This window comes from Geotrypetes seraphini, chromosome 11 (assembly GCF_902459505.1).
Source record: "Geotrypetes seraphini chromosome 11, aGeoSer1.1, whole genome shotgun sequence".
Lineage (NCBI taxonomy): Eukaryota > Metazoa > Chordata > Amphibia > Gymnophiona > Dermophiidae > Geotrypetes > Geotrypetes seraphini.
Window position 1 is genome coordinate 110,342,085 of NC_047094.1, and position 26,994 is coordinate 110,369,078.

The following is a 26,994-nucleotide window of genomic DNA, read 5'->3' on the forward strand; positions in this document are numbered from 1 at the left end:
GTGGGCAGAATTGATCTATGGTGCTGTAAAGGTTAATCTGTTAACTTCTAAAGCATATTAAAAAATATTTTTATATTAAAAAAAAAAAAAAAAAAAGCTTGAAAAGAACTGAGAAAAATTCAAAAAATGACCTGGGAAACTAGTGCATTTTTTTGCTTTCTTGTGAACATTTCAAGAAAAGTGTAGTTACTTACCTGTAACGTAGGTTCTCCGTGGACAGTAGGATAGTCAGCCATACATTTGTCCTAAGTTGAAGAAGTTGCGCAGGTATATTCAACGGCAACAGCAGGGAGCAGGTTAAAAATGTCGCCTGGCAGGCTGCCTGCGACCTGAAGGTGGCGCTAGATTTCCTCCGCGGAGAACCCAACTTAACGTGCACTTCCAGGCTACTCAAGACTGCAGGCACCAGCTCTGCCTGATCACAGTTGCACTGGGGTTGGGGGGAAGATTAACCCCCCCCCCCCAACAAAACAACAACTCCAGAGAGCGCAGAAGGTTCAGACCCAGCAGACTTGTTGATCTCCATTAAGAGAGAGCACTGAAACGTCCTTCCTTCACCTCCCCCCCTCTTTTTCATCCTGGAGGATCCCCAGCTAAGCAAGCGAGGCAAGGGGGGGGGGGAGGGGGGGAAGGAAACAGAGACACGAGCCAAGGCCTTGAAAGCGTCTCGCGAAATGCTCCAGGGGTAAATCGGCAGCCTTGATGCGGATGCATCATCGGGAGAGCGCGGGGGCATCTCGGCGCCGCTGGCGATCGGGCTTGAAGGAGGTATGCGAGGGGAAAAGCTTGCATCGATCGCTCGCTGATCACGATCTCTGTTGCACACGAGTGGAGCGTGGCTGCAGTGCAAATGAGTATTTTCATCCATTTCCAGAGCTTTGCTGGCCCTGATCGCGTTTAAGGAGCTACAGCCCCAGTTTAAAGCGACAGTGTTTATTTTTGCTTGAACTGTGTGCGTGTGTACGTGCCTATGTATTTCACGTTTAATGACTAAATATTCTAGGATATTTGCAGAAATGGGCCTTAAGAAATACTAGAATGTAACAGCATATAAAAGAAAAAAATAGTACCACAAAAAAGCATATTTTTGTTGCATTTTATTCTCTTTATTTTCTAAAGCTGGAGCTGGGGATCGTTTTATATTGTCAAGGTAACTCAGATTTTTATTTTATTTTTTAAAAAATTTTGTGCACCTCTCGGATCGTGCTAATTGAAAGCCCTTAACGTATAGCTAATTTACATCACATAAATGACATGTAAATTACTTGATCAACTCACCCTAACAGACAGAAAATAAATGTCACTACCACCTTTGGGAATATTGGTAGACCAAGAGCTGTCAGGTGGGGAACGGTTGTATGGAGAGCAAGGTAGCCTGGGCTGGGGGATTGGTGAAGTCTGCCTCTGTGGGGGGAGGGGATTACCGAGCCAAACCACAAGGTATTTGAATAGTCTAAATTGGTCAACAGGGACTCGCTCTAAGCCCCTGGTGTACCTTGTTCTCTAGCAAACCTGCTTGATTGCTGCAGTTTTGTGTGTTTTTTTTTTTACAGAATTGTTCTTGTCTTATATAAAACCCATCATGTACAGTTTTGCTATTGAACAACTTTTTTAGTGCAAAATGCATCCAGTCTTAGATCCTGATGACCCCAAATCATCTTGGAGCATCCGCAGTGTGTGACATATGTCTTTAAAGAGTTTCATGTGCTGTAATCATTGTTTATGTAAGAACTTCGCATGCCTTGATAATCACGCGCAAAATGCGAGCGGGGCTTTCAGGTTTTTTTGGTTCATGCATTACGGTGCATTCTTCATCTAATGACTTGATGTGAACACAAATTCGATCAAAAGCCGTTGGCTGAGGGACTCCCCCGCTCCTTAAATACCACGGTATTAGTCTCTAATTTTAAAATACACCCACCCTTCTTCCCTCACTGTTGCATTTCGAGTTGGCAGTATAAAACAAGGTGACCTTTATTTAGCTAGATTAAAAAAGCGTAATAGGTTTTCTGTGAAACCGAAACGTGAATCGCTTTGAGGCACAGTGCCGAGATGAACCTGTGCCATCTGCAAGGCTGGTGCTGGGGGAGTGACAGATTCAGCACCACAGTCCGGGACAGCTTTGACTAGTGAAGGACGGTGCAGATGGAGCTTAAAGACAGGTGGCTGTAGCCCAGTGAAGTTCGGCAGCGCTGGAGGATTGCACGATCCAAGAGATCGGGGTTTGTTTTCAGCACCGTCCGAGTGGACAGCGCCCAGGGCACCGCAACGGCTCCCAAGGAAAAGAGGGCTGCCGCTTCTTCCCTGAGCAGCTTAAATGGGCTATTTGTTCGTCTGGTTAATGGATAAAGTCAGCTGATACTGTCTGCGAAGATGCTCTTGCCTACTTTGTAGGTCACTGGGATCCATAAATATACAAGCAAATGACACATAAATGTCTCCTCTTTTGCAGGTTTCAGAATGGAGGTGAGAGAGAACAGATGAATATCCATCATTGACTCTTGATTGCTGGGGTAGAAAAAGCAATTTAATATTCGACAGAGCCTGGTTCCAGTGATAGAAATGCCTTTGGGGATGAATAAGAATGCCTCCCGATCCACTTCCTCGTTGCCTCCAGATCCCATGGAGATTATTCGGAGCAAGGCATGCTCAAGAAGGGTCAAACTAAATGTAGGAGGACTTGCACATGAGGTTTTGTGGAGAACCCTGGATCGGTTGCCACGAACACGGCTCGGTAGACTCAGAGACTGCAATACTCACGAATCTCTCATGGAAATCTGCGATGACTATAACTTGGAGGAAAACGAGTATTTCTTTGATAGGCACCCTGGTGCATTCACTTCTATTTTAAACTTTTACCGGACTGGGAAGTTGCATATGATGGAAGAAATGTGTGCTTTGTCATTCAGTCAAGAGCTGGACTACTGGGGGATTGATGAAATCTACCTGGAGTCCTGTTGTCAAGCGAGATATCACCAGAAAAAAGAACAAATGAATGAAGAACTGAAAAGAGAGGCGGAAACCCTACGAGATAGGGAAGGGGAAGAGTTTGACAACACCTGCTGCGCTGAAAAGCGCAAAAAACTCTGGGATCTGCTAGAAAAACCCAACTCTTCAGTCGCTGCCAAGGTAATTTTAAATTGCCTATAATCATATGAGGATCATTATGTTTTTGCATTAACTGAATAATAAACATGCATTTAATAATAGAATATGCATACCAGTTATGTTTTCTTGAGAATGTGCAAAAATTAAGACAGTCCACAATTTTAAGGAAAGAAAGAATGTGGAATTTTATATATATATATTTTTTTTTTGCATAACTGTTAGAACAATAACTAAGATACATCTCGTTAGCTGGTATGCGATTTTGCAATTGTCTTTGGCTTTTGGATTTTTGGAAAGAGCTGACTTTTTAGAAAGTATGGTCACTTGTATCCTGTGGGTGCTCCCTGAATTGGAAAACCTGGATTTTATAGGATTACTGCATGTTGGGTGTGTGTTACTTTACGTCTCTTTTTCTGTTCCACTGGTAAAGCGTTAGGCAGCTTTGGCCTTTAGAGATTAATTCCTACTTCAGGTGTCAAAGTTCTAGAATTTCTTTCTAAAGTTACTCTGCATGAATGGTTCTAAAATGGTCTAATATACCTTTACAAACACCTCTAACAGGTTAGAGTGCTAGAATGTTAACTTGTTGAATGAATAATTAAGTCTAGTCAAATTCAGGGAAAAATCGTTACAAATAGTAATTGACTCTGCTAAAAGCTATTTTAGAAGAAACCTACAAGCCTTCTGGGGAGTAGGCCTATGTTAACTCCTTTAGGAATTATAACAGAAATGCACAGGTAGAAGAGGAAATAGGATCGGAAAACGCATTGAATGTATCCGGAGATATGATGGAAAATGTCTAGTACATTTTGGAAAGCTACCAATGAAATGGAATGAGCTAAATCCACATACAATGTTTGTAGAGAATAGATAATGGAGCCTTCAGCAAATTTTGGATTTCAGAGGGGGTGATAGGACAGAGTATGGTTTTGGGGTTCAAGAAGGGATTGGATGATTTCCTGAAGGAAAAGGGGATAGAAGGGTATAGATAGAGGATTACTATACAGGTCCTGGACCTGATGGGCCGCCGCGTGTGCGGACTGCTGGGCATGATGGACCTCTGGTCTGACCCAGCAGAGGCATTACTTATGTTCTTATGCTTTTTAAACACAATGACACTACAGGTCTAAATCATTTCAAACACTTCCTGTAAAATATACCTAGAAATAAATTGGTCATGATCATTTCAAACCTCACAAAAAACAGTGGGAACGAACAATGAACACTCCACTGAGGGTCACTGATGTCAAAAGGTCTTTTTTATTTCAATAAAGGACACGCATAAACTGTGGACACGACACAGCACTGTGTTTCAGCGACGAAACGCCTGCATCAGGGGTCACTGTAGTGTTATAATCCACAGGTTACAAGTCCTTTGTTAATACAAGGCTGAGTCGATCAAACACACAAAAAGAGAGCCAAGCGCAGGAGAGTTGTTGAAGCAGTTCAAAAAAACCCCCAAACTCAGCCTTGTATTAACAAAGGACTTGTGACCTGTGGACTGGATTACAACACTACAATGACCCCTGGTGCAGGCGTTTCATCTCCGAAACACAGTGCTGTGTAGGGTCCACAGTTTGTGTGCGTCCTTCATTGAAATAAACAAGACCTTTTGACATCAGTGACCCTCAGTGGAGTGTTCATTGTCCGTTCCCACTGTTTTTTTGTGTGATTTTGAACCCGTGGGGTGTTTTTTTTTTTTTTTTGTCCTATTGGACTTTTGTTGCTTGTCATTTCAAACCTCATTCAGAAAATTGATTTAAGCTGTTCCAACTACCTTCTCAGGGATATTTGTAGGATTTGGGATATGGGCTTGAGCAATTGAAGACTCCGCCTTTGTCTGTACAAGAGGGTGGTTTGAAAAAAAATGTGGTACAAAAGCAAGTTAAACAACATAGGGTCCTTTTACTAAGGCGTGCTAACCGATTTAGCACTAAATGCTAAGGCAGCCATAGAATATAGTATGGGCGCCTTAGCATTTAGTGCACGCTCATCAAGACCATACGCTAAATCGATTAGCACGCCTTAGTAAAAGGACCCCATAGTCTCCATTGAAGGCTATACACCCGTAGTCCAGTGAGTTTCCAGTTTTTCTTTTGTATCATAGGAAAAATAGCGAACAAGAAAACGGGAAACTTGCTGGACTGAGCTAAGTGTATAGTCCTCGGTGGAGACTATGGCCCTCTTGTACAAAGGCGCGCTAAGCGTTTCAGCGTGGATTTAGCACGCGCTAAATCAACGCGTGTGCTAACCGCTAAAGCGTCCATAGGATAGCATGCATGTGTTAGCGTTTAACGCGTGTTTAGCGCACACTGAAAAGCGTAGCACACCTTTGTAAAAGAGGGTGCATGTTGTTTAACTTTTTTTTTTAGCAAATTTTTCAAGCCTTCCGTGTAAGAAATAGATCTGATTTTTTTTTTTTAAGTTCGAAATGTTTATTGGTTTTATATAACAAACAATAAAATAACAGTACAAGCAGAGTCAGTGTATAAAACAAGAACAGTAAACAGTCTGCAGTACATGTTATAACACAGAATGAGCATTAGAAACGCAAGTACAATAAGTAAAATAATCATGAAATAAGGAATCATAAATGTAACAGCTGTCAATGGGAATAGAGACTTATATCCACTAGGGTTCGCAAAATTCAGTTAAAGGCGCCCAGAGTTGCTCATGTTTGTGTACATGACCAAACTTTATCGCATAACATCTCTCATATCTCATTATTAAACATACTTCATGCCACCACAAGTTGTAAGACAAGTTGTCAGCATTTTAAATAGATCTGATTTTAACCTTTTCCTATCGTAATAAATTTTACGTTACGCTGGCTCCAGTCGTAATTATTTTAGCAAAGTTTTGTATTATTCACCGTTATTTACGGCTATTGTAAACATAATGTAAATAAGTCATAAGTCTGTAAATTCAAATATTTTGTGTTCCTGGCTCTTTATTAGTCCATACAGACTGTTTATCCACTGTCTATGTCATTTTTGGAGTGTCCCGTCATCCGGGACACACGATAGGAAAAGGTTAATGTTGTTTAAATTGACCTCAGTCTTCCCAAATGATTTTTCCAACTGATACGCAGATACCGATTTGTGCCTACAGAGATCAGAACTTCCGAAGAGGCACAGTAATGCGTGAAATGGCGTCGGGGCCAGTTCACTGTCCTGTACCAAATGCTCTTGGGAGGTCAGGAAAACCCGTGATGTTATGCGACCTTCAAATAACGGAAGTTTTCACGGGTGTGTGTACGGAGATATTTTTTCCATTCTGTTGCACTAGTGCAGCACTTTAGACTCTAAGGCCCTCTTTTACAAAGGCGCGCTAAGCGTTTTAGCGCGGATTTAGCATGCGCTAAATCAACGCATGTGCTAACCGCTAACGCGTCCGTAGGATAACATGTACGTGTTAGCGTTTAATGCGTGTTTAGCGCACGCACCAGATTAGCGCATGCTAGCCGAAAAACTACCGCCTGCTCAAGAGGAGGCGGTAGCGGCTAGCGTGCGTGGCATTTTAGCACGTGCTATTCCGTGCGTTAAGGCCTTAATGCAGGGGTGTCCAATGTCGGTCCTCGAGGGCCGCAATCCAGTCGGGTTTTCAGGATTTCCTCAATGAATCTGCATGAGATCTATGTGCATGCACTGCTTTCAATGCATATTCATTGGGGAAATCCTGAAAACCCGACTGGATTGCGGCCCTCCAGGACCGACATTGGACACCCCTGCCTTAATGCGTCTTCGTAAAAGGAGTCCTTAGCGCACCTTTGTAAAAGAGGGGTATATTCTTATATTCTTATGTTTATAGAAAATGAATGGTATAAACTGAAGGACTAAGGCCGGTACTGGGCAGGCTTGCACAATCATATAGGGCAGGGGTAGGGAACTCCGGTCCTTGAGAGCCGTATTCCAGTCGGGTTTTCAGGATTTCCCCAATGAATATGCTTGAGATCTATGTGCATGCACTGCTTTCAATGCATATTCATTGGGGAAATCCTGAAAACCCGACTGGAATACGGCTCTCGAGGACTGGAGTTCCCTACCCCTGATATAGGGCAATTCAGTTTAGGATGGGCTGCGGGGGGCTTCGATGGGAACTCCAGAAATTTGGAACATGAGTACAGTGCTAGGCAGACTTATATGATCTGTATCCCACAAATGACAAGATGATCTGGATAGGCTGGAGTGAACTTTGACAGCAGCTTCAGTAGTTGGAACCTAAGGATGGTACTGGGTAATCTTCTAAGGTCCATGGCCCAGAAATATCAAAGAAAAAAGACAATTTAATTTATTCATTCATTTATAATGGGTGTAACTATTGGGCAGACTGGATGGACCATTCAGGTACTTTATCTGCTGTCATTTACTATGTTACTATGTTAGCACTTAGCGTAGATCCTATGCCTAATTTTTGCTGAAACTAGATGTAAATGCCAACATCCAAGTTAGGTGCGCTTAGGCTTTATTCGGTAATTCTGGGGAGGGCTTCGATGATTGGGATAGTTAAGGTGAGCTGGAGTGGGCTTTGAATGAGACTCTGATAGGTGGCGCTTAGGCACACTACCCGTGCAGGACTCTCAGTTTCCGGGCCAGAAATATCTAAGAAAAAAGATCATTTAAATGAAATGATTAATTTATGGAGTATGTATGGTTGGGCAGACTGGGTAGACCATTCAGGGCTTTATCTGCCGTCATTTACTAAGGGCTCCTTTTACTAAGCTGTGCTTATTGAAATCTTCTTTTCCAGATGGCCCCAGCATGGCAGCCATTCTCACAGGCTACCAGTGCTGTGATCTGCCTCCTTCTGACACAACTTCCTGTTTCCACTTGGGTGTTTCGCAGCAGAGGGAAAGCTTCCACTTGGGTGTTTCGCAGCAGAGGGAAAGCTTTTGGGCAGCGCTGGCATCCTGTGAGAATGGCAGAAAAAGAAAAAGATGATTTCAACTTTAAAAGGAGGCTGGGAAGGTGAAGGAAAAAGGAAAAGAAGATTTTGACTTTGAAAGGAGGCTGGGAAGGTGAAGGGAAAGGAGGGAGGGAGATGGACAGAAGGGGATGAGATGCCTGGACTGTGGAGCCCCCTGGAGCTGTTTTAAGTTAGTCTAGGGGTGTGGGTGGGGAGGTATGAGAGCAGGGAGAAACACAGACTGGGGGGGGGGAGAGGGGAGATGTTGCACTGCAAGGGGCAGAAAGGAGGAAGGGAGGGAGAAATGTTACACTGGGAAGGAGGAGATATGACTGAAGGAAGGGAGACATGTCAGATTCCAAAGAAGAGTGATGGAAGCCAGACCATGGGAGAGGAGAGAGATACCACACTGTGGGAAGGAGAGGAGAAAAATGATAGTCCATGGGTGTGGGGTGGGGGAAGACAGAGATGTCAGACCACAGGAGTGGGAGAGAAAGGGAGGAGAGAGAGAGAGAGAGAGAGAGGGAGGAGATGGTGCACAGTGATGGGTGTGGAATGAAAGAGAGATAGAAGAAATGCTTCTTATAGATAGATGAGAATAGGGGAGAAGAAAGAGGGAGGAGATGGTACACATGGATAGATGTGAAGGGAAGACATGAAAAAGTGGATAGATTTTGAGAAGAAAGCAGAAAAATGTAAGAGAGTTGAATGTTAAAAGTTAAAGCCAAAGATGGATGTAGGGCAGAAAGAAGAAGGAGAGAAAACCAGCAAAGCCCTGATACACAATTAAGAGCACAGACAGAAGGAAGTGCAACCAGAGACGGGGAAAAGATGATTAGAAAAATAAAATCACCAGACAACAAAGTTAGGGATTTTCTTTTCAATTTAGTGATTGAAAAGTGTTAGCTTTGAGAATTTATATCTGCTATCTATATTTTGCACTGTTCTGGTGTTGTACTGCATGCGGAGTCTGGCATCTTAGGACTTCGTTTGTGTATCTTCGTACTTTTAGTTTGCGGTTCCGTATTTGCAATAGGGGTTATCTATGTTCTGCACATGTGACCAAGGCCAGGTGGTAGAAATGAATGCTAAGAAGCGTATAGTGTAGTTAAATTTTGTGGTTGACCATTATGTATTGTTAATAAGATTATATGGTGTGTATAAATGAAAAATGAAAGGAAAAATGGCTTTACAATTAGCACTATTGAGAGGGTGGGGTCGAGCTTGAGCGGGAACTGTGGCGAAACTTTGGAGCACCCCCCAAACATTTTGAAAAGTTGGCTTCTATGCTTGTATCTGAGACAGTGGAAGGAGAGAGAGATAGGAAGGGAAGGTAAGACATGGAAAAGTAGATTTTGAGAAGCAAGCAGAAAAATGGAAAAATTGAATGTTAAGTTAATGCCAAAGATGGACAACTCTGAGGCTGCAAAGAGCAGTAGTAGTAGGGTTTGAACCCTGTATTCTTTGTTTCTTAACCCACTGCTTCAACCATTAGGTTACTCCATTGTGTCTGTATTTGCATCAAGAATTCGGTTATCTGTAAACAAACTCTTAAAAAGAGTAGCATTGTTGCAGAACTTAAAAGCTGCAATTGCGATCAATGTATCAGCATTTTTTAAGGCATCTGAACCAAATTCTTTTGGTTTATTTATTCCCCTCCCTCCCCCCCCCATCAAAAAAAAGGTCCAGATGATGATGACTACATTAATAATTGATCAGGCAGTTTTGGCGCGGCTCAGGAATGCTGAAACACATGCCGAAGACTTTGCTGTCTGTGGCACGGAGTCAAAATCCATTAGTGGCTGTTGATGCACATGATTTCTTGTATAGGAAATGGGATCCTTCCTGCCAAATATTTGTCTGGTGTGATTTATAAGTGAAATAAACCCTGGAGTTATCTCCTATGAAATGTCTGAGTGTAAGTTTATTGAATGCTGCCTACGTCTTACTAATTTAGAATAAATTATAAGCACATTACTGAGCTTTTCCATTTTATGGTAACATACACAATTTATACTTTAGATATAGTATGTGTGTGTGTGCGGGGGGGTGGGTGTTTATACAGAGTTCTATAAAGCAGTGGTTCCCAACCCTGTCCTGGAGGACCACCAGGCCAATCGGGTTTTCAGGCTAGCCCTAATGAATATGCATGAGAGAGATTTGCATATAATGGAAGTGAGAGGCATGCAAATCTGCTCCATGCATATTCATTAGGACTAGCCTGAAAACCCGATTGGCCTGGTGGTCCTCCAGGACATGGTTGGGAACCACTGCTATAAAGGATTCTAAAAATTAGGCAACCAAAATTTGGGTGCTAAGATAGTACAGTAAAACCTTGTTTTTGTGAGCTTAATTCGTTCCAGAAGCTTGCTTGTAATCCAAAGCACTCATCTATCAAAGCAAATTTCTCCTTAAGAAATAATGGAAACTCAGACGATTCATTCCACAACCCATAAACTTTAATACAAAATACTATATGTACTCGTATTGCAAGACTTCATTCATTTAGAACAGTAACTACACTCCTGCAGCGTCAGAGAGAGAACCATCAGCTCAGTTGTGATGATGTCACTCGTGTATACTGTATGTACTCATATCGCAAGACTTTGCTCGTATAGAACAGTCACTACACTTCCGCAGCGTCAGAGAGAGAGAAGAACCATTGGCTCAGTTGTGATGATGTCACACGTGTATACTGTATGCACTCGTATTGCAAGACCTCACTCGTATAGAACAGTCACTACACTCCTGCAGCGTCAGAGAGAGAAGATCCATCGTCTCAGTTGTGATGTGTGTATACTGTATGTACTCGTATTGCAAGACATTGCTTGTATAGCAGGTTAAAATTTAATAAAATGTTTTGCTTTTCTTGCAAAACACTTGCATACCAAGTTACTTGGAAATAGGGAGAGAAGGAGAGAGAGATAGGAAGGGAAGGTAAGACATGGAAAAGTAGATTTTGAGAAGAAAGCAGAAAAATGGAAAAACGGAATGTTAAGTTAATGCCAAAGATTGATGCAACTTCGTTAGAAAAACATACAGGGACTCATGTGAATACTAGTCAGTAAATTAGATGAAATAATAAGTAGGAGACTGACTATATTGATACTATATACCAGTGGGAAGAGAGCCTGTACAACCACAATCTTTAAAAAGCTTGCACAGATAAGTGTACAGTTTCCAATGAGCAAGAGTCTTTTTGTAAAAATTTTTGAACATTTTTTGTCAATTTACAAAACATTTAAACTGTTCACAATTTTACCAGTGGCTAGAAAGTGAAGTTCTGTAAAGTAAAATGCAATGACTGGACGGTAAACTCTTGTCCCAAGGGAAGGTATCCACCTCCCCTTCAGAGTTTCACTTCTCTGAGCGTTTTTAGGAGTCATTTGCTCTCTTCCCACTGGTATATAGTATCAATATAGTCAGTCTCCTACTTATTATTAAAGATTGATGCAAGGCAGAAAGTGAAGACGGAGAGAAAAACAGTCATTGGACAAGAAGGCCATGGAAACATAGTTAAAAGCACAGAAAAATAAAGTCACCGGACAACCAAGGTAGGGAAAATGATTTTATTTTCAATATAGTGATTGAAATGTGTCAGTTCTGAGAAAGGAAAGATGTTAAACTTTAACTGTGAGGGCCGCAGAAAAAATAGTTAATCTTTTATTAAAGAAATGACAATTTTGCATGAGGTAAAACTCTTTATAGTGTATAAATCTTTATAGTTTATAAATCTTTCCTCATGCAAAATTGTCATTTCTTTAATAAGACATTAACTATTTTTTCTGCGGTCCTCCAAGTACCCACAAATCCAAAATGTGGCCTGCAAAGGGTTTGACTTTGAGACCACTGCTCTACTGGGAGAGTTTAAGATTCAAATGGAGCTACTTCAACTTCCTCTGGCTCTAGCAAGGGACCAGAAACCTGCTTGCAGTGAGTTAGAGGATAAGGTTTTTTTGATAAAGGTAATTGAACCTTAACTGCCAAGCAAACAGGCATAATCCTACCAGTGGTGCCCCAGATAAATATTACTTGGGTTTTATCATGATTATATAGCTGTGCATTGACTACATTAGGATAGCATTCTGCTGCCTTCTTGCTTTTGATTTTATGTATTAGAAAGGGTGTTAAATCACAAACATGATACAATTTGGAATATTATAGGATAATGGCAATTCAGAGGTCATTATTTGGGAAAATAACTCAAGGAGAGGTGAGATAACTGTGTTTCTTACAGGATGCCTCATCAGTTCATGATGTCCTAGCCGATCACGTCTTTGTAGTCATCAGTGATGGGAAAGAGGAACAGTAGACCATGAAGGAAGAATGGAATTTCAGGCAGACCTGGGTTTCCACATAGGCATACTAGGCCTGTGCCTAGGGTGGCAAAATTCTGGAGGCTTTGTGATGGTTTGACGTTCAGTTCCGCGGAACCTGAGTTAATCTCCACATCATGGACAAATTTTTTAGTTGATCGTTCTGATTGATGTGTTCGGTGAATGACTCAATCATTATAATTTTATAAGATAGAACAGACAACATATACTGTATTGATCAAAGCATTAAGACTTCTGAGGCAGGGCTTCAGGCCGAAGCACGTACGTGTCGAATCTTCATAGAATAAAGATATTGAGCACCATCTGGTTGCTTTAAAAATTCTGGAGGCAGCAGATTTCTGAGAGTGTCGTAAAATGTGGTTGAGGATTTAGACCACAGCATTCCTCACAATGGTGGTTATTTTAGAAGCTTTATTCGTGACTTTGGCATCAAGACTTGTATATCAGATACACATCCAAAGCCCGATTTTAGTAAGTTGGTATGGGCGCATCCAAATTGTGAATATGTGCATAATTTTGTTTTCTTATGCTGTTTTTCTTTATCCCTACCCGACAGCATTTTTCAAGATTTCTAAAGCTAAGTGCAATTTCCAAATTGGATTTTTAGATTTTTGAGATTATTGGGAATAAAGAAAGAACGCTTGATCTTATGAAGATCGCGGTGCGCTAAGTTTCATGTAGCACCGAGTGCAGCTCATGTGAAGCACATCTGAAGATCTTGCAAATCATATATTTAATATGTATTGAAGGGACGATATGATATTGCATATTTGCTTAATATATCAATTACATGCATAGCAAGTTGCACTTAAATGCATGCTTTTATCAGAAGTCCAAACAAGGTCAATATACTACCAATATATTTCTATGATTTGCAAAAAGTGAAGTAGCTGCTTGTCAAGGCTAAGTATACCAAGAAATCTGGCTAATGAAGCTTAGCTTTGATAAACAGCCATTTCTTCGCTTCTTGCAAATCATAAAAATATATTGGTAACAAATTGACCATGTTTGGACTCCTGATGAAGACTTATGCTGAAACATGGCCTCCGTTGAGTCCTGATTGTACATCCTACATAAGAACATAAGAAATGCCTCTGCTGGGTCAGACCTGAGGTCCATCGTGCCCAGCAGTCCGCTCACGCGGTGGCCCAACAGGTCCAGGACCTGTGCAGTAATCTTCTATCTACCCCCTCTATCCCCTTTTCCAGTAGGAATTTGTCCAATCCTTTCTTGAACCCCTGTACTGTACTCTGCCCTATTACGCCCTCTGGAAGCGCATTCCAGGTGTCCACCACACGTTGGGTAAAGAAGAACTTCCTAGCATTTGTTTTGAATCTGTCTCCTATCAACTTTTCCGAATGCCCTCTTGTTCTTTTATTATTAGAAAGTTTGAAGAATCTGTCCCTCTCTACTCTCTCTATGCCCTTCATGATCCTATAAGTCTCTATCATATCTCCTCTAAGTCTCCTCTTCTCCAGGGAAAAGAGACCCAGCTTCTCCAATCTCTCAGAATATGACAGGTTTTCCATACCTTTTATCAGACGTGTCGCTCTCCTCTGAATCCTCTCGACTAACGCCATATCCTTCTTAAGGTACGGCGACCAATATTGGACGCAGTACTCCAAATGCGGGCGCACCATCGCCCGATACAACGGCAGGATAACTTCTTTCGTTCTGGCTGTAATACCCTTTTTGATTATACCAAGCATTCTATTCGCTTTCTTAGCGGCCGCTGCACACTGTGCCGACGGCTTCATTGTCATGTCCACCATTACCCCCAAGTCCCTTTCCTGGGTACTCTTATTCAATAACATCCCTCCCATTGTATAGTTTTACCTCGAGTTTCTGCTCCCCACATGTAATACTTTACATTTCTCAATGTTGAACTTCATTTGCCATCTCGCCGCCCATTCCTCTATCATAAAACAAGGCTGTGATCCCTGCCGCCGTGATTTGTGCCTCCATGGCCGTGTTCCATTTGTGGTGCGTGCAGCAGTTTGCGACGCACGGCGCGTGTGGCTGTATGCGGCGCACGCAGCGGTTTCAACGGCGGTTTGTCTCCTGCGGGTGCTGCAAGACGTCCGGCTGTCAGAAGAGGTGTTTAGTTGTTGAATGAGTCCTCCCATGCTGGTAAGAATTACATGATGTGCTACTGCTGCACAGGGAAGTTGAGGGGGAGAGGGAAAGGGGGCTGCTTTGGGGGGGGAACAGAAGGGGGCCATGGAGAGACAGGCAGGCATGGCACAACAGAGAGAGAGAGGCAGGGATCAGGGAGAGAGACAGACAGAAAGAATGACAGCTAGCCAGGGGGCCAGAGACACAGACAGCGGCAAAAGAGAGAGAGACAAAGAAAAAAATAAAGAAAGACAGCGGCCAAGGAGAGAGAGAGAAAGAAAGAAAGCGCTACTGTTGGACAAGGGGAGCAGGCAAGGGGTGGTGGTGGACAGTCGAGAAGAGAGAGAGAGAGAGAGAGAGACAGAGAAACAGACAGACAGCGACCAAGGAGAGAGACAGAGAGAGACAGAAAGAAAGACAGACAGAAAGTGGCCAAGGAGAGAGAGAGACAGAAAGAAAGACAAACAGCGGCCAAGGAGAGAGAGAGACAGAAAGAAAGCGCTACTGTTGGACAGGGGGTACAGGCAAGGGGTGGTGGTGGACAGTCGAGGAGAGAGAGAGAGAGACAGAAAGACAGACAAACAGCGGCCAACAAGAGAGAGAGAGAGAGACAGAAAGAAAGACAGACAGAAAGCGGCCAAGGAGAGAGAGAGAGAGAGAGAGAAAGAAAAAAAGACAGACAAACACTTCTGTTCTATCACCCGTTAATGTAACAGGCTTAAAGACTAGTTTCTACAACAAAGAGTTGGCTTGATTATATCCCATTTGCTTGCCTGGCATATTCCCTCTCGTTGGATTGCTTTAGTTGATCTTCTTGTGGGGAGGGGAGGTTGTGCATTTAAGTGCAACGCATTTACTCCTGCCATTGACCTGGTGTGAATGAACTTAACTAATTTTAGGAGTACCAATTTGGATTTATGCTTGTATAATGGCATCCTGGCACATAGATGCTGTTGGAGAATTGGTGCTCAGCACACAGCATTGGTGTGCTTCCCTGAGGATGTCCAGTTATAGAATTGCTCCATAGGTGTATCACGCCCTAAGACATTTATAATGCTTCTGGTAAATTTAAAATTGTGAAAATAAGTATACTCTACGCTGGGTTTTACTGAGCCACAGTTGAGGTTTCTACCATGGCCCGGAGCACTAAATGCTCCGACACTCATAGAATTCCTATGAGCGTCAGAGCAGCGTTGGCGCATTTAACACTCCGGGCTGCCGTAAGAACTCCTACCGCAGCTTAGTAAAAGGAGCCCCTAGTTTGCACACGTATTGCGGTTTAAAGTGTTCATAATTCCTATATTCACAAACTCCCGTTTTCTACCAAATGCCGAAATCAATAGCCCTGGAAAGGAGTGTTCCACGAGAAGTTGTGTAATGAAGAATAACGATGTGTTATTAAGATCATTCATCATTTTAACATTTGTTTTACACAACATTGATCTTGGAAGCCGTAGGAAATTCAAGACATTTTATTCAGAATAATTAAAGAAGTTTGTTGGGCAGGAGAAAGCGGGCACATGTTTGCTGCATTAATTAGATTAAAAAAAAAAAAAGAAATCCATCTCTTATGAAATAAGCCCACAGAGTCTACTGGGGTTCTGTTTATTCAGCTGTGTTTACAAAAGCCTTTCTTTCATTTGGCTTCATTTTGTGGCTGTGAGGATTATTCAATAGAGGTTTTTCAGCACTGCACAGAATGGAGGAAAGTTGTTTTTATGAAAGATTCTGCAGCAGAATTAGATTTGTGAATGAGGCCTCTGTGACTATAACCTTGGCATCTTCAGTAACTTAAGAATATGCTGGACATATAAGAAACTTGTGTGTAAATTCACAGGTCAAGTTATACTTCTCCTTCAGTATTCACGGGGGATAGGGGAAGAGCCTGACCGCGAATTGAGAAAAACCGTGAATAACTTCTCGTCCGGCTCTGACAGACCCCCGCCTCCCTCCTGCCTTTCCCCTGGCATCCCATCCTTACCTGGTGGTCTAGCGGGCTTTCGGGGTAGGAGAGAGCTTCCTACACTCCTGCCCCGTGCAGATCGCCAATAGGAAATGGCTGCTGTGAGTTCCCGTAGTCTCTCGAGACCATGACGGGAGCTCACGGCAGCCATTTCCTATTGGCGATCTACACGGGGCAGGAGCGTAGGAAGATCGCTTCTGCCCCGAAAGCCCGCTATACCACCCGGTAAGGCCGGGATGCCAGGAGGAAGGCTGGAGAGAGGCGGGAATGTGGTAAACTATAGGAGGGTTTTCTCCCCCCCCCAAAAAAAATTGCAAATATGTGAAACCGCGAGTGTGGAAACCGCAAATGGGGAGGGGGAAGTGAATTATATGTGTGATTTCTATAGCACATTCCAGGTTTTCATATAACCATACAGGGAAACATACCATCCTCATTCTATAGCTTAGGGCCTGATTCTATAAACATCACCTAGCAGCATCTATACGTCGTTTATAGAATCTCACCTAATAGGGAGGCGTGCCAGATATCCAGGAAAACCCAGACATGCCCACTTCTTAGAGGACTGTCCAGGCTCCCAGATGGACTTTCCGAAACCTGGCATTTGTCCGGGATTTAGAAAGCCCATACGAGCTCCGGCTGCATCGAGAGGGCCTCTGAGCAAGCGCAGTTGATTTCACACACATCTGCGCATGTTCCAGGTCCTCCAGACGCGGCTGGAGCTCGTCTGGAAGATGAGAGGAGGCTCTGTGGGGGCAGAGCTTGAGGCGGTACTGGGCAGGGCTTGGGGCGGAACTGAGTGGCGCTGGGGCAGAACGGGTGGGGTCTATGATAATCCTACACTGCTTAGGCATCCTAGAGGTAGGTGCCGGTATATTAGGCCAGGGTTTTCCCGGCCTAATTTTCTGGCACCTAACTTGGACACCTAACGATGCCTAACTCAACCATGTCTATTCTCTGTCCCTAACTACACCTACTTTTCAGATAGGTGTCGGAAGGCGCCTCCACTTTGTTGTTTACAACCTTCGGCTTCTGCTCTTTCACTGTTCATATGAGCTCCTTCTTAAGGGACCAGTGAGTACCATGACACCTCTGCAAACCATGCCTTTTTCACTGCAACAGACGTCCCACTGAGTTTTGAAAAATCTCGGTTGTTGAAGGCCGTACAGCTCTTTTTCTTGTAAATATCTTAATACTTTATTCAGCAACAGATCAAAGTGTAACAATAAATATGTAACAGAGTCATAAAACAAAAGTAATCTCGGTGTTTATAGACATAGTCTATCGATCCTAGAGTTGTATTTAATTTGTTTCCCTTACATTTCTTGGCATAGCAAAGCAGTGAGTTATGAGAGCCATTGAAACTCGGTAGCTTGATGTTTACTCATCACAAGCATATGCTTGGAGATGTCCTTTGAAAATAGGCTGCCCTTCCATGCGGGTTAGTCCGCTGAACCATTTTTGCAGAGGTCCAGATAATGCCTCCTGATGATGCCAGATGTGCATGTGGGATTCATCTGTACGTGTTAGAATGTGGAAGGCCTTGATGCCTACTGAGTAGAGGTCTGCACGGGAACGGGGATCGCGGGAATCACGCGGGTCCCAAGGGGGTCCCGCTGGAATCTCCTCCTAACCCACGGGACTCCCACAGGGACCCCTCTCTGGCCAACGGGACACCCACGGGGATGGAAGGCTTTGGAAGCAGGGTTCATCCATATAATATAATGGACACGTCAGCCTTAGTAAAAGAGGGGGTTTATAAGTTAATTACCTGAACAGAAAACAAAAAAAGGGTTCCACCAAAGAGATTCCACAAGGAAAACAGCAGCGCAAACACAAAAGAAACTGTGGAATTGATGATCCTGTCAGAAGTAATTGCTGCTTTTTATGGGGACGGGCGGGGATGGAGGTAATTCTTTGCGGGGACGGGTGGGGATGGAGAGGATCCTGGCGGGGACGGGTGGGGACGGAGAGGATCCTGGCGGGGACGGGTGGGGACGGAGAGGATCCTGACGGGAACGGGTGGGGACGGAGAGGATCCTGGCGAGGACAGGTGGGGATGGAGTGGATCCTGACGGGGACGGGTGGGGACAGAGAGGATCCTGACGGGGCAGGTGGGGACGGAGATCCTGGCGGGGACGGGTGGGGACGGAGAGGATCCTGGCGGGGACGGGTGGGGACGGAGAGGATCCTGACGGGGATGGGTGGGGACGGAGAGGATCCTGGCGGGGACGGGTGGGGATGGAGAGGATCTTGGCGGGGATGGGTGGGATTTCTGTCCCTGCGTAACTCTCTACTACTGAGTGCTTTTTGCCGACTTTTGCAAGGAGGCAGGTGGGAGGCAGCCCAAAAACCGTGCTGTGCGAGTGCTTCTTTGGCCGACTTGTGTAGACTTTTGTACAGCACCTAATGCTACTTCCAGAATTAGCCACGCCTACAGTGGCATTAGGTGTCTTAAAGCGCCTCTGTAGGTGCACTTCCAGCACTGTGTTTTTAAGCACCGGTAGGCACATTGAAATTTGTTTTAAAAGTGTTTTTAAATGACCTTTTGCACTTAGAAGCCAGTAGAGGGCCTTCTGGCGCCTAAGTTAAGGTGCCGTTTATAGAATATTGGTCATATTGAACAAGGAGTCAAAATCACTGCTGTATGTAATAAAAGTGAGCCAGGTTTAGGGCAATCAAGCCATTGTGACATCACTGATGAGGCATTATTGGAATGAGACGTCATGACATCACAATGCCAGTTCTGATTACCAGAGTTAAGGGGGAAAATTAACAATGTGGACTATTTTAGCAGAGGCCTCATTTCGTGCCATGAAACCTAGTTACTAATAACTGGGGTTAACGGTGAAATAAGCAGTCTTCCTGATAACCCATGTGAATTGTGGACAGACAGCTGAAAACGTGAGCTTCTTGCCACAATAAAGAAAAAAAAAAAAAAAGCAGAGCAAAAATAAACGGTAAAGCCACATTCCCAAAGTGTAGGCCCTGCACCTTTTGCAGGCGGTTACAATGCATTTGTTCTCTCTTGTCTTCCCTGGAGCGACAGCTGTGGAATGACAGGCAGCGTTGACACGGACGGCCTTTCTATATGTTTTTCTGCCGTCTCTGCGTCCTTTATCCGTATTTTACTTGCTATCCTGTCTAAAATTGCAGTTTGCTTTCTTTTTCCACGGATTAGTATGTAAATTGATCTGCTACTGCTGGTGTGTCTAATAATGGCAAACAGAAAGAGAAAACACTTCTTCCTGCAGTCACTGGCAATGCTCTGCTGTTTCCCAGAATTTAGCCGTTGAGGCCCATAATAACAAAACATAGATGTCCAAAAAGCATCCTAAATCAGCACTTAGACGTCCTAATCCAAACCGTCTTTCTGTACGCCTAGCGAGGTGTTCCAGCCTCTGTATGTTCCGAGCATGAGATGGGCATGGTGGAAGCGCGTTATGGGCCGACTTTGGGCAGTCTCAAGGGTGGGTTAGAGAGGGATGTCTTGCAGCGATAATCGAACATTTTTCAAGACATCCTGAGGTTGGGCAGACTGGATGGACCATTCGGGTCTTTATCTGCCGTCATCTACTATGTTACTATGACAGAACTTATACGATTGGAACTAGATTTGTTTTAGAAGGGTCTAAGTGCCACAAAGGTGCCCAAACTGATCAGATGACTACTGCATGCATCAAGGAAAGACACCCCCACACTCCCCCAGTGCTCATGAACCTCCTCACATCCACAAAGATCACACGTGTATCTTAAATAACTGGGGGAGGGGGGCTAGTGAACCATAGAGATGAGTAGCAAGTCCCATAAGCCACTCTAACCACTACATTCATGGTGGAAAATGTGAGTCCACCAACCAACCCTTCTCTACTGCTATATAGGTGCCATGTGGAGCCATAAAGACTATTTGGGTTCTATACAGGTGGGTATAATGGGTTTTGGGGGGCAAGCCATAACTTATATGGAAGTTCTGGTGAGATGTTTATCTGGCACCCTTTATGTGAAGTTCACAGCCGTGCCCTTTAAGGTGCCCCACTGCTCTGTTGCCATGTCTTGGTGGCCAGTCCATTGCAGGACTGGACCCTCCCACATCCAAATGGTCTTATTCTGGGCGTTTCGGACTTTGGACGGCATTTTAGTCTAAAATGTTGTATAAAGATAGACTTCCTGGCACTCTGGGCATCCCAATGGCTGGATGTCCAGATAGAGGATTCCCCCCCCCCCCCCCAAATTTATTTCTAGACGTATGGTGGTTTGCCTTTTGAAAATAGGCATTTTCTTACTGCTGACTTTGGATGTCACAGCTGAGTTAGACGTATGTTTGAAAATGCTTCTCTATGTCACCTCTGCTTGGTTATGATATTTAGGTCTAAAACTTCCATTATGGTTATGGTTATTTTTATTTGATGCCTAAGTGGTTTGCAGTACATTGACTAGTAATCAGGTATTCTAAGCATTTTCCCTTTCTGTCCCGGCAGGTTCACATTCTTCCATAGATTTCTTTATGGAGTAGAATGGGTACAAGTGGATCGATTTTCCACTCCGTCAAAAATTACAAAGACTAGGGACACTCAATGAAGTTACAGGGAAATACTTTTAAAACCGATAGGAGAAAATATTTTTTCACTCAGAGAATTGTTAAGCTCTGGAACGCATTGCCAGAGGTTGTGGTAAGAGCAGATAGCGTAGCTGGTTTTAAGAAAGGTTTGGACAAGTTCCTGGAGGAAAAGTCCATGGCCTGTTATTGAGAAAGACATAGGGGAAGCCTCTGCTTGCCCTGGATTGATAGCATGGAATGTTGCTACTCCTTGGGGTTCTGGAATCTTTTGTTACTAAGAACATAAGTAATGCCTCTGCTGGGTCAGACCAGAGGCCCATCATGCCCAGTAGTCCGCTCACGCGGCGGCCCATCAGGTCCAGGACCTCTGTATAGTAATCCTCTATCTATACCCTTCTATCCACTTTTCCTTCAGGAAATCATCCAATCCTTTCTCTTTGAGATTCCGGAATCTTGCTATTCTTTAGGATTCTGAATGGAATGTTGCTACTCTTTGGGTTTTGGCCAGGCACTGGGGACCTGGATTGGCCACCTTCAGAGTGTCCTGGGAAAAGGGGGGGGGCTGCCCTGGGCACCATCTTGGTGTTCAGGCATCTCTCCTCCTCTCGTCCCTCATCCCCCCGCTCCTTCTCATTCCTCTTCCACCGTGTGCACGCCTTCACTTCCCCCACCATACCATTAGCTCTTCGCCGGCGCGAACAGCAGCTCCATCCTGCTGCTCACGTCGGCCTCAGCGCTCATCTCTGACGCTACTTCCGGGTGCAGCAACTAGCAAATGACATCAGAGGGAGCACTGACATCGGCGCAGGCAGCAAGTTGGAGATGGTGCTTGCGCCGGGGAAGCTGAACAGGTGTGGGGCGCGCACATGGCAGATGGGGCAGAGAAGAAGCAAGAGGGGGCAGAAAAAAGGGTGAGGTAGGTGCTGCCCACCCTTGCTATGCCAGTGCCTGGAAAAGGTAAATTGTGTTCCGGTTATCACCCCTCATTCAGTTTTAAAAAGTCAGCTTCTACTACGACTTTTTGAAATATATTTGAACCTTTATAAGAAAGAGAGGGAACAGACATTACCTCTGGCCTAAGATCACCTCTTTGGAAAAGTGGGATGAAAAGAAGGAGCAAATAGCTCAGAGAGAAGTAACCAAGCCGGCAAAGGCGACCAGATGAGCTTGAAGAGCAGAATAATCCCACCTTCGGGTTGCAGGCATCCTCATTGGGTGTGACAAGATGATTGCCACATTCTTCATCCTGTAGCAGCCTGACAGTTACTCCTGATGCAGACTATTTAGCTGAAACACAGGCCTGTATCGAGTCAAGTCAGCAAAGAGTAACAGGATTTAATAAAGCTGCTTTGAGTTGCTCCCATTTGGCCATCGCCACTTTTTTCTTCTGTTCATTGATTGTGGAGTATGTGTTCCACTGTTTTTGGATCCTATGTCATAAAGAAAGCTATTTGCAATTTTTTTTATTTGGCTTTAGCTCACACCCTTTTCAGTAGAAGCGAAGACGAGTTGTATACAGATAGATCAAGTATTTTCTTGTCCTCAGAGGGCTCACAATCTCATTTATTCGACAAGTTCGTCTGATTCTTCCAAAAGCCCTCGGCCCCTCTTTTCCCGCTTCACTCCCCTGCCCCCTCTACTTCCTCTCCCTCCTCCCCCTATCCCCCAACTTATATTGACAACTGTCTCTCTTTGTAACTATCAACTTCTGTACACTGTCTTGAACCGAAAAGGTCCATTATCTACTTTGTACTTTCCACTACTGTATACCATCTAGAACTGAAAAGGTATGATGGGATATAAATAAAGCTTTATTATTATTTTATATTTGAGACAATAGAGAGTTAAGTGATGTGGCCAAGGTCAAAAGGAGCAGCAACGGGATTTCAACTAAGTTCCTCTGGGTGATTCCTAGTGGAATAATAAGGGAGGGGGTCCGCCAAGGGCGCTGTCTCAGTGAGGGTGCAGGCACCCGTCCCCCTCTCTGCCTCCCCGCTCCTTTCCTGCCCCCATTGCCATGCGTGCAGACCACTTCCCTTCCCCGTACCTCTGTAACCTTCCCGGCACGAGCAGAAACTTGAAAACTGTGCCGGCGCTGGGAGAAAGTCTACTCGCTCGTCTTTAATCTGCCGAACCAATATAATCCAAATATAGCATGGAGGGGCTGTTCGCAAATTCCCTTCCTCAGATGTGACTCCACCAAAATGAATGGACCTACAATGTCACATCTGAAGAAAGCACCTATGTGGGCATTTCAGTTGGACCATTCCTACGTCAGGCCAATAGAAAAAGCATCACAGTCCGCAAAGAATTCTGATTCAAATCAAATATGATTTTCATTTCTCCAGCTGACGGCACCTGGCATCTTAAAATGTTGTGACGCTGAATGCATTTGAGGTTCATATAGATAAAAGGAAATGATCTGACAGATTTATTGCAAACAATAACTCTGATTTCTGTATTCCTTCCTGCTGCTGTCGTCCTGCTTTTACATGTAATAGCTCTATATCCTTCTACTGCATTAGAAAAAATAATATTTTCGTCAGTGGTTTCTGCAGTAATGTTAAAGCTCTCAAGCAGGGCCAGCTCAATATATAGGCAAAACGAGGCAGTCGCCTAGGACAGCAACTTCTTAGGGGCAGCAAAAAGCAGCCGCAGTCATAGCAAAACAATAGGTCCTAACAGCCACACAAACTGAAAGAACCATCAGAAGGGCGGCCAGATTTCTTCTCCCCGTTCCTCGCCCAGTCCCGCCCTGTCCCACCTCCAGTCCCATTCTGCCCCTATCCCCGCCCCCATCTCCTTTCCCAAGCTCTGGGCTGTGTCTGGATGATGTCACACCTCATCAAGTTTGTTAAAATTTGTTTTACCGCCTATAGGGGGGTCTTTTACTAAGGTGCGCTAGCCGATTTAGTGCGTGATAAATGCTAACGCGTCCAAGGAATATAATGGGCGCGTTAACATTTAGCATACACCACATCGGCTTGTGCACTTTAGTAAAAGGACCCCATAGTAACTTCTAGGCAGTGCGAAATAATAAAATTATTACATATAAAAGACAAATATTAGCACTTACAGGTTGGACAGACAGACAAAACATTATTTATGTTAATTACTTTGATTACAAGAGGTTAGAGGGAAGAACTACAATTTTGAATAGTGAAGAAAGACATTTAAGGTTTATACACTAGGGAAGGGGAGAATTCCACTTGTGCGGGAGGAAAAGAGAAAGAAAGAAATTCATAAATCGAATGCATCCTTGAATGAAAAGATCTTCCAGTTTGATTTAAATTTATCATCACGTCACGCGGAGGCCCTCCAGATGCGGCCCCTAGCTCGGGAAACCCGGACAAATTACCAGACTGAAAATCCGTCCGGGCACTCGGGTAGTCTTCTAAAAAAGAGGACCTGGCTGGGATTTTCCAGACGTCTGGCATCGCTAACCATCAGCATATATTGTATTTAACCTGCATTTTTATAGGACATTCTTTCTGACCATCTTGGTGGGGAGGGGTGCAGGCTACGGGCCTGAAAAAGGGAAAGGGTGTAAGCCTGAAGTTTCATCTAGTGCAGGGGTGCACAACTCCGGCCCTCAAGGGCTGAATCCAGTCGGGCTTTCAGGATTTCCCCAGTGAATCTGTGTGAGATCTGTTTGCCTGCACTGTTTCCATTGTACACATATTGATCTCATGCGTATTCATTTGGGAAATCCCTGAAAACCTGGCCTGGCGAGGGCTGAAGTTGGGCACCCCTGAACTCGTGCACCCACTACCCTAGCACCAGCTTGGCTTCGAAGAGCAAGGGGTGATCAGATGACTGCAGTGTTGGACATATGGTGCATCCCTTGAAGCAGAACAACTCAACCCTTTCCTGTCACCTTTACGGGATTGCCACAATGAATGAGATACGGTAAATGACCATATATTGGAGACCTGTTGTATGCCAATGTATGTCATGTATATTCATTGTGGTAATCTTGAAAAGTTGACTGGTTGGGTATGCCTCCAGCAGAGTGTTGACAAATCAAAGAGGTTGGGCGTGTTTATAGCCAACATTTTTGATGCTCTATAAGCTGTGGATAGCTTTAGTGCTGCCTAAGGTTTCACCTGGCTCTACCCTGTCTTAGAAAAGAGCAACCAACTGCTTTTAGATTCAACATAAATAACTGAACACTTTGTTGCTGATTGACGAGCACACTGTACAACTTGTCTATGTTTACACACAGAGAGTAATTTTATATGCGTAATTGAAGACTTTCGGCAGTACCAGTGAATGCAAATGAAATGCGATCTTGCCAAATGCCTGACGCACAGGGGCAAAAGCAAGTATGAGATATTGGATTTGCAATAGAAAAACACAACACTACCTCCAGCGACATACAATTGGCATTGTATCCAAATGGTGATTGATTCCTGTGAATGACGACTTTACCGCTTCCCGGGGCATGCCTAATTCTGTATTTCTGGCTTTTCATTAAACTATAAAACAATCTGAGGCTTTGTACATCTGTTGAATACCCTGGCTCGTAAGCATATGCAGCCTTGGAATTGTTCTGGAAGACCTTTTTTTATGGAGCTTCTGTTTTGGAAAGTAAATAAAATATTTCCATATTGCCATTTGATCATAAGTGTTCCTTTAGAGGTATGTTTATTAAAAGGCACCAGGAAATGGGATTAGCACGTGCTAATGTAGGACTTTCCCACCTGCTGAGCCTGTTTCCATCACTCCCAGGAAACAGAACATTTTCAGGTACCGTATTTATTTTTCACTAGGTAAAATCTGACCTCTCCTCTCTGAGCACTCTACTGAAAACCTTTATCCATGCTCTCCTCACCTCTCACTTAGACTACTGCAATGCACATCTCTGGTCTTCCGCTCAACCGTCTCTCTCCCCTTCAATCCTTTCAAAATGCTGAGCATGCACAGAATTGGGGGGGGAGGGGTTCCAGCATGGCGGTGGCACATACAGAGTAGTATGAGAGTGTTCTGGCCATGGGCTGCAGAGCACAGATTGTTCCAGCTGCTGGAAAAGGCCTTCTTCAGCCGGTGGGGCTTGGGGATCTCCGTCAGTCTTAATAAGGCTGCTACAGTTTTGGGTGGGCCTAAGCTACACCACGGCTGTGATTGTGAGTCAAAATTTCGTACAGCGGAGGAGTGATATTGTGGTTCTTGAGGGAAGGAGATCTGCCTCCACCATGACAAACATCCTTTTATTCCCCAGGTTATTAGCAATAAATATTCACTATCAGATAGATAACGACATTACATTTTGGTCTACAAGCCAGGTTAATTTCGATGTGTCGACTAGGACCTGTTTACTGTTCTAGAGAACCAGAGCTGAGTACCTCTGTCCTAAGACACTGTGGGGATTTACTATGAATGCCAAGTATCTGCCTAGTATAGTATAAATATCACTTGGAAAGGAGAGGATGCCAGCTGGCTGAATGATGCCTAATTCTGACATTCTCACCAGGGAGCTCCTCTGTTTTTGGGGGGGGGGAGTGGGGTGGAGAGGGTAAGGTAAGATCCTTATATAATGATAACGGGAGATGTTTAGCAAGTAATTAATCTCATTCGTTAATGGTTGCACCAGGTCCCTGCTTCTCTGCTGGTGACAAATCACCTGGCCATAAAAGTTTGGTAACGTAAACAACAACCAGACTTCGAAACCCATTCAGGCAGATTTATCGTTTGATTATGGAACAGAACTTTTGCTTGGGCTATATGCCACCGGAGATTAATACACAACTTGCACTCTGGATTCCCTTTGGAAAATGTATTGAGGAAAACTGCTGTTTCATATCTTACAAGGACTTACCATCTCTGTGGCGCAGTGGTTACAGCTATAGCCTCAGTACAATGAGGTTATGGGTTCAAACCCCAGCTGCTCCTTGTGACCCTGGGCAAGTCACTTAATCCCCCCACTGCCCCAGGTGTATTAGACTGTGAATCAACCAGGAGAGACAGGAAAAAATACCTGTATACAATATAATACAATCTTTATTTGT

The 26,994-nt window shown here is 44.0% G+C and overlaps 1 protein-coding gene across 2 annotated transcripts in view; it reads left to right on the forward strand.

The window, feature by feature from the left end:
* The first annotated feature begins 361 nt into the window (after nt 1-361).
* Nucleotides 362-26,994, forward strand: part of KCNB1 (potassium voltage-gated channel subfamily B member 1) — a 204,806-nt gene continuing 178,173 nt past the window's right edge. The window contains exons 1-2 of one of the 2 annotated variants that reach the window (XM_033962685.1): nt 362-768; nt 2,453-3,129. In XM_033962685.1, coding sequence (XP_033818576.1) covers nt 2,563-3,129 — 567 coding nt within the window. In that variant the 5' untranslated portion in view covers nt 362-768; nt 2,453-2,562. The other variant, XM_033962686.1, reaches the window with a different exon arrangement.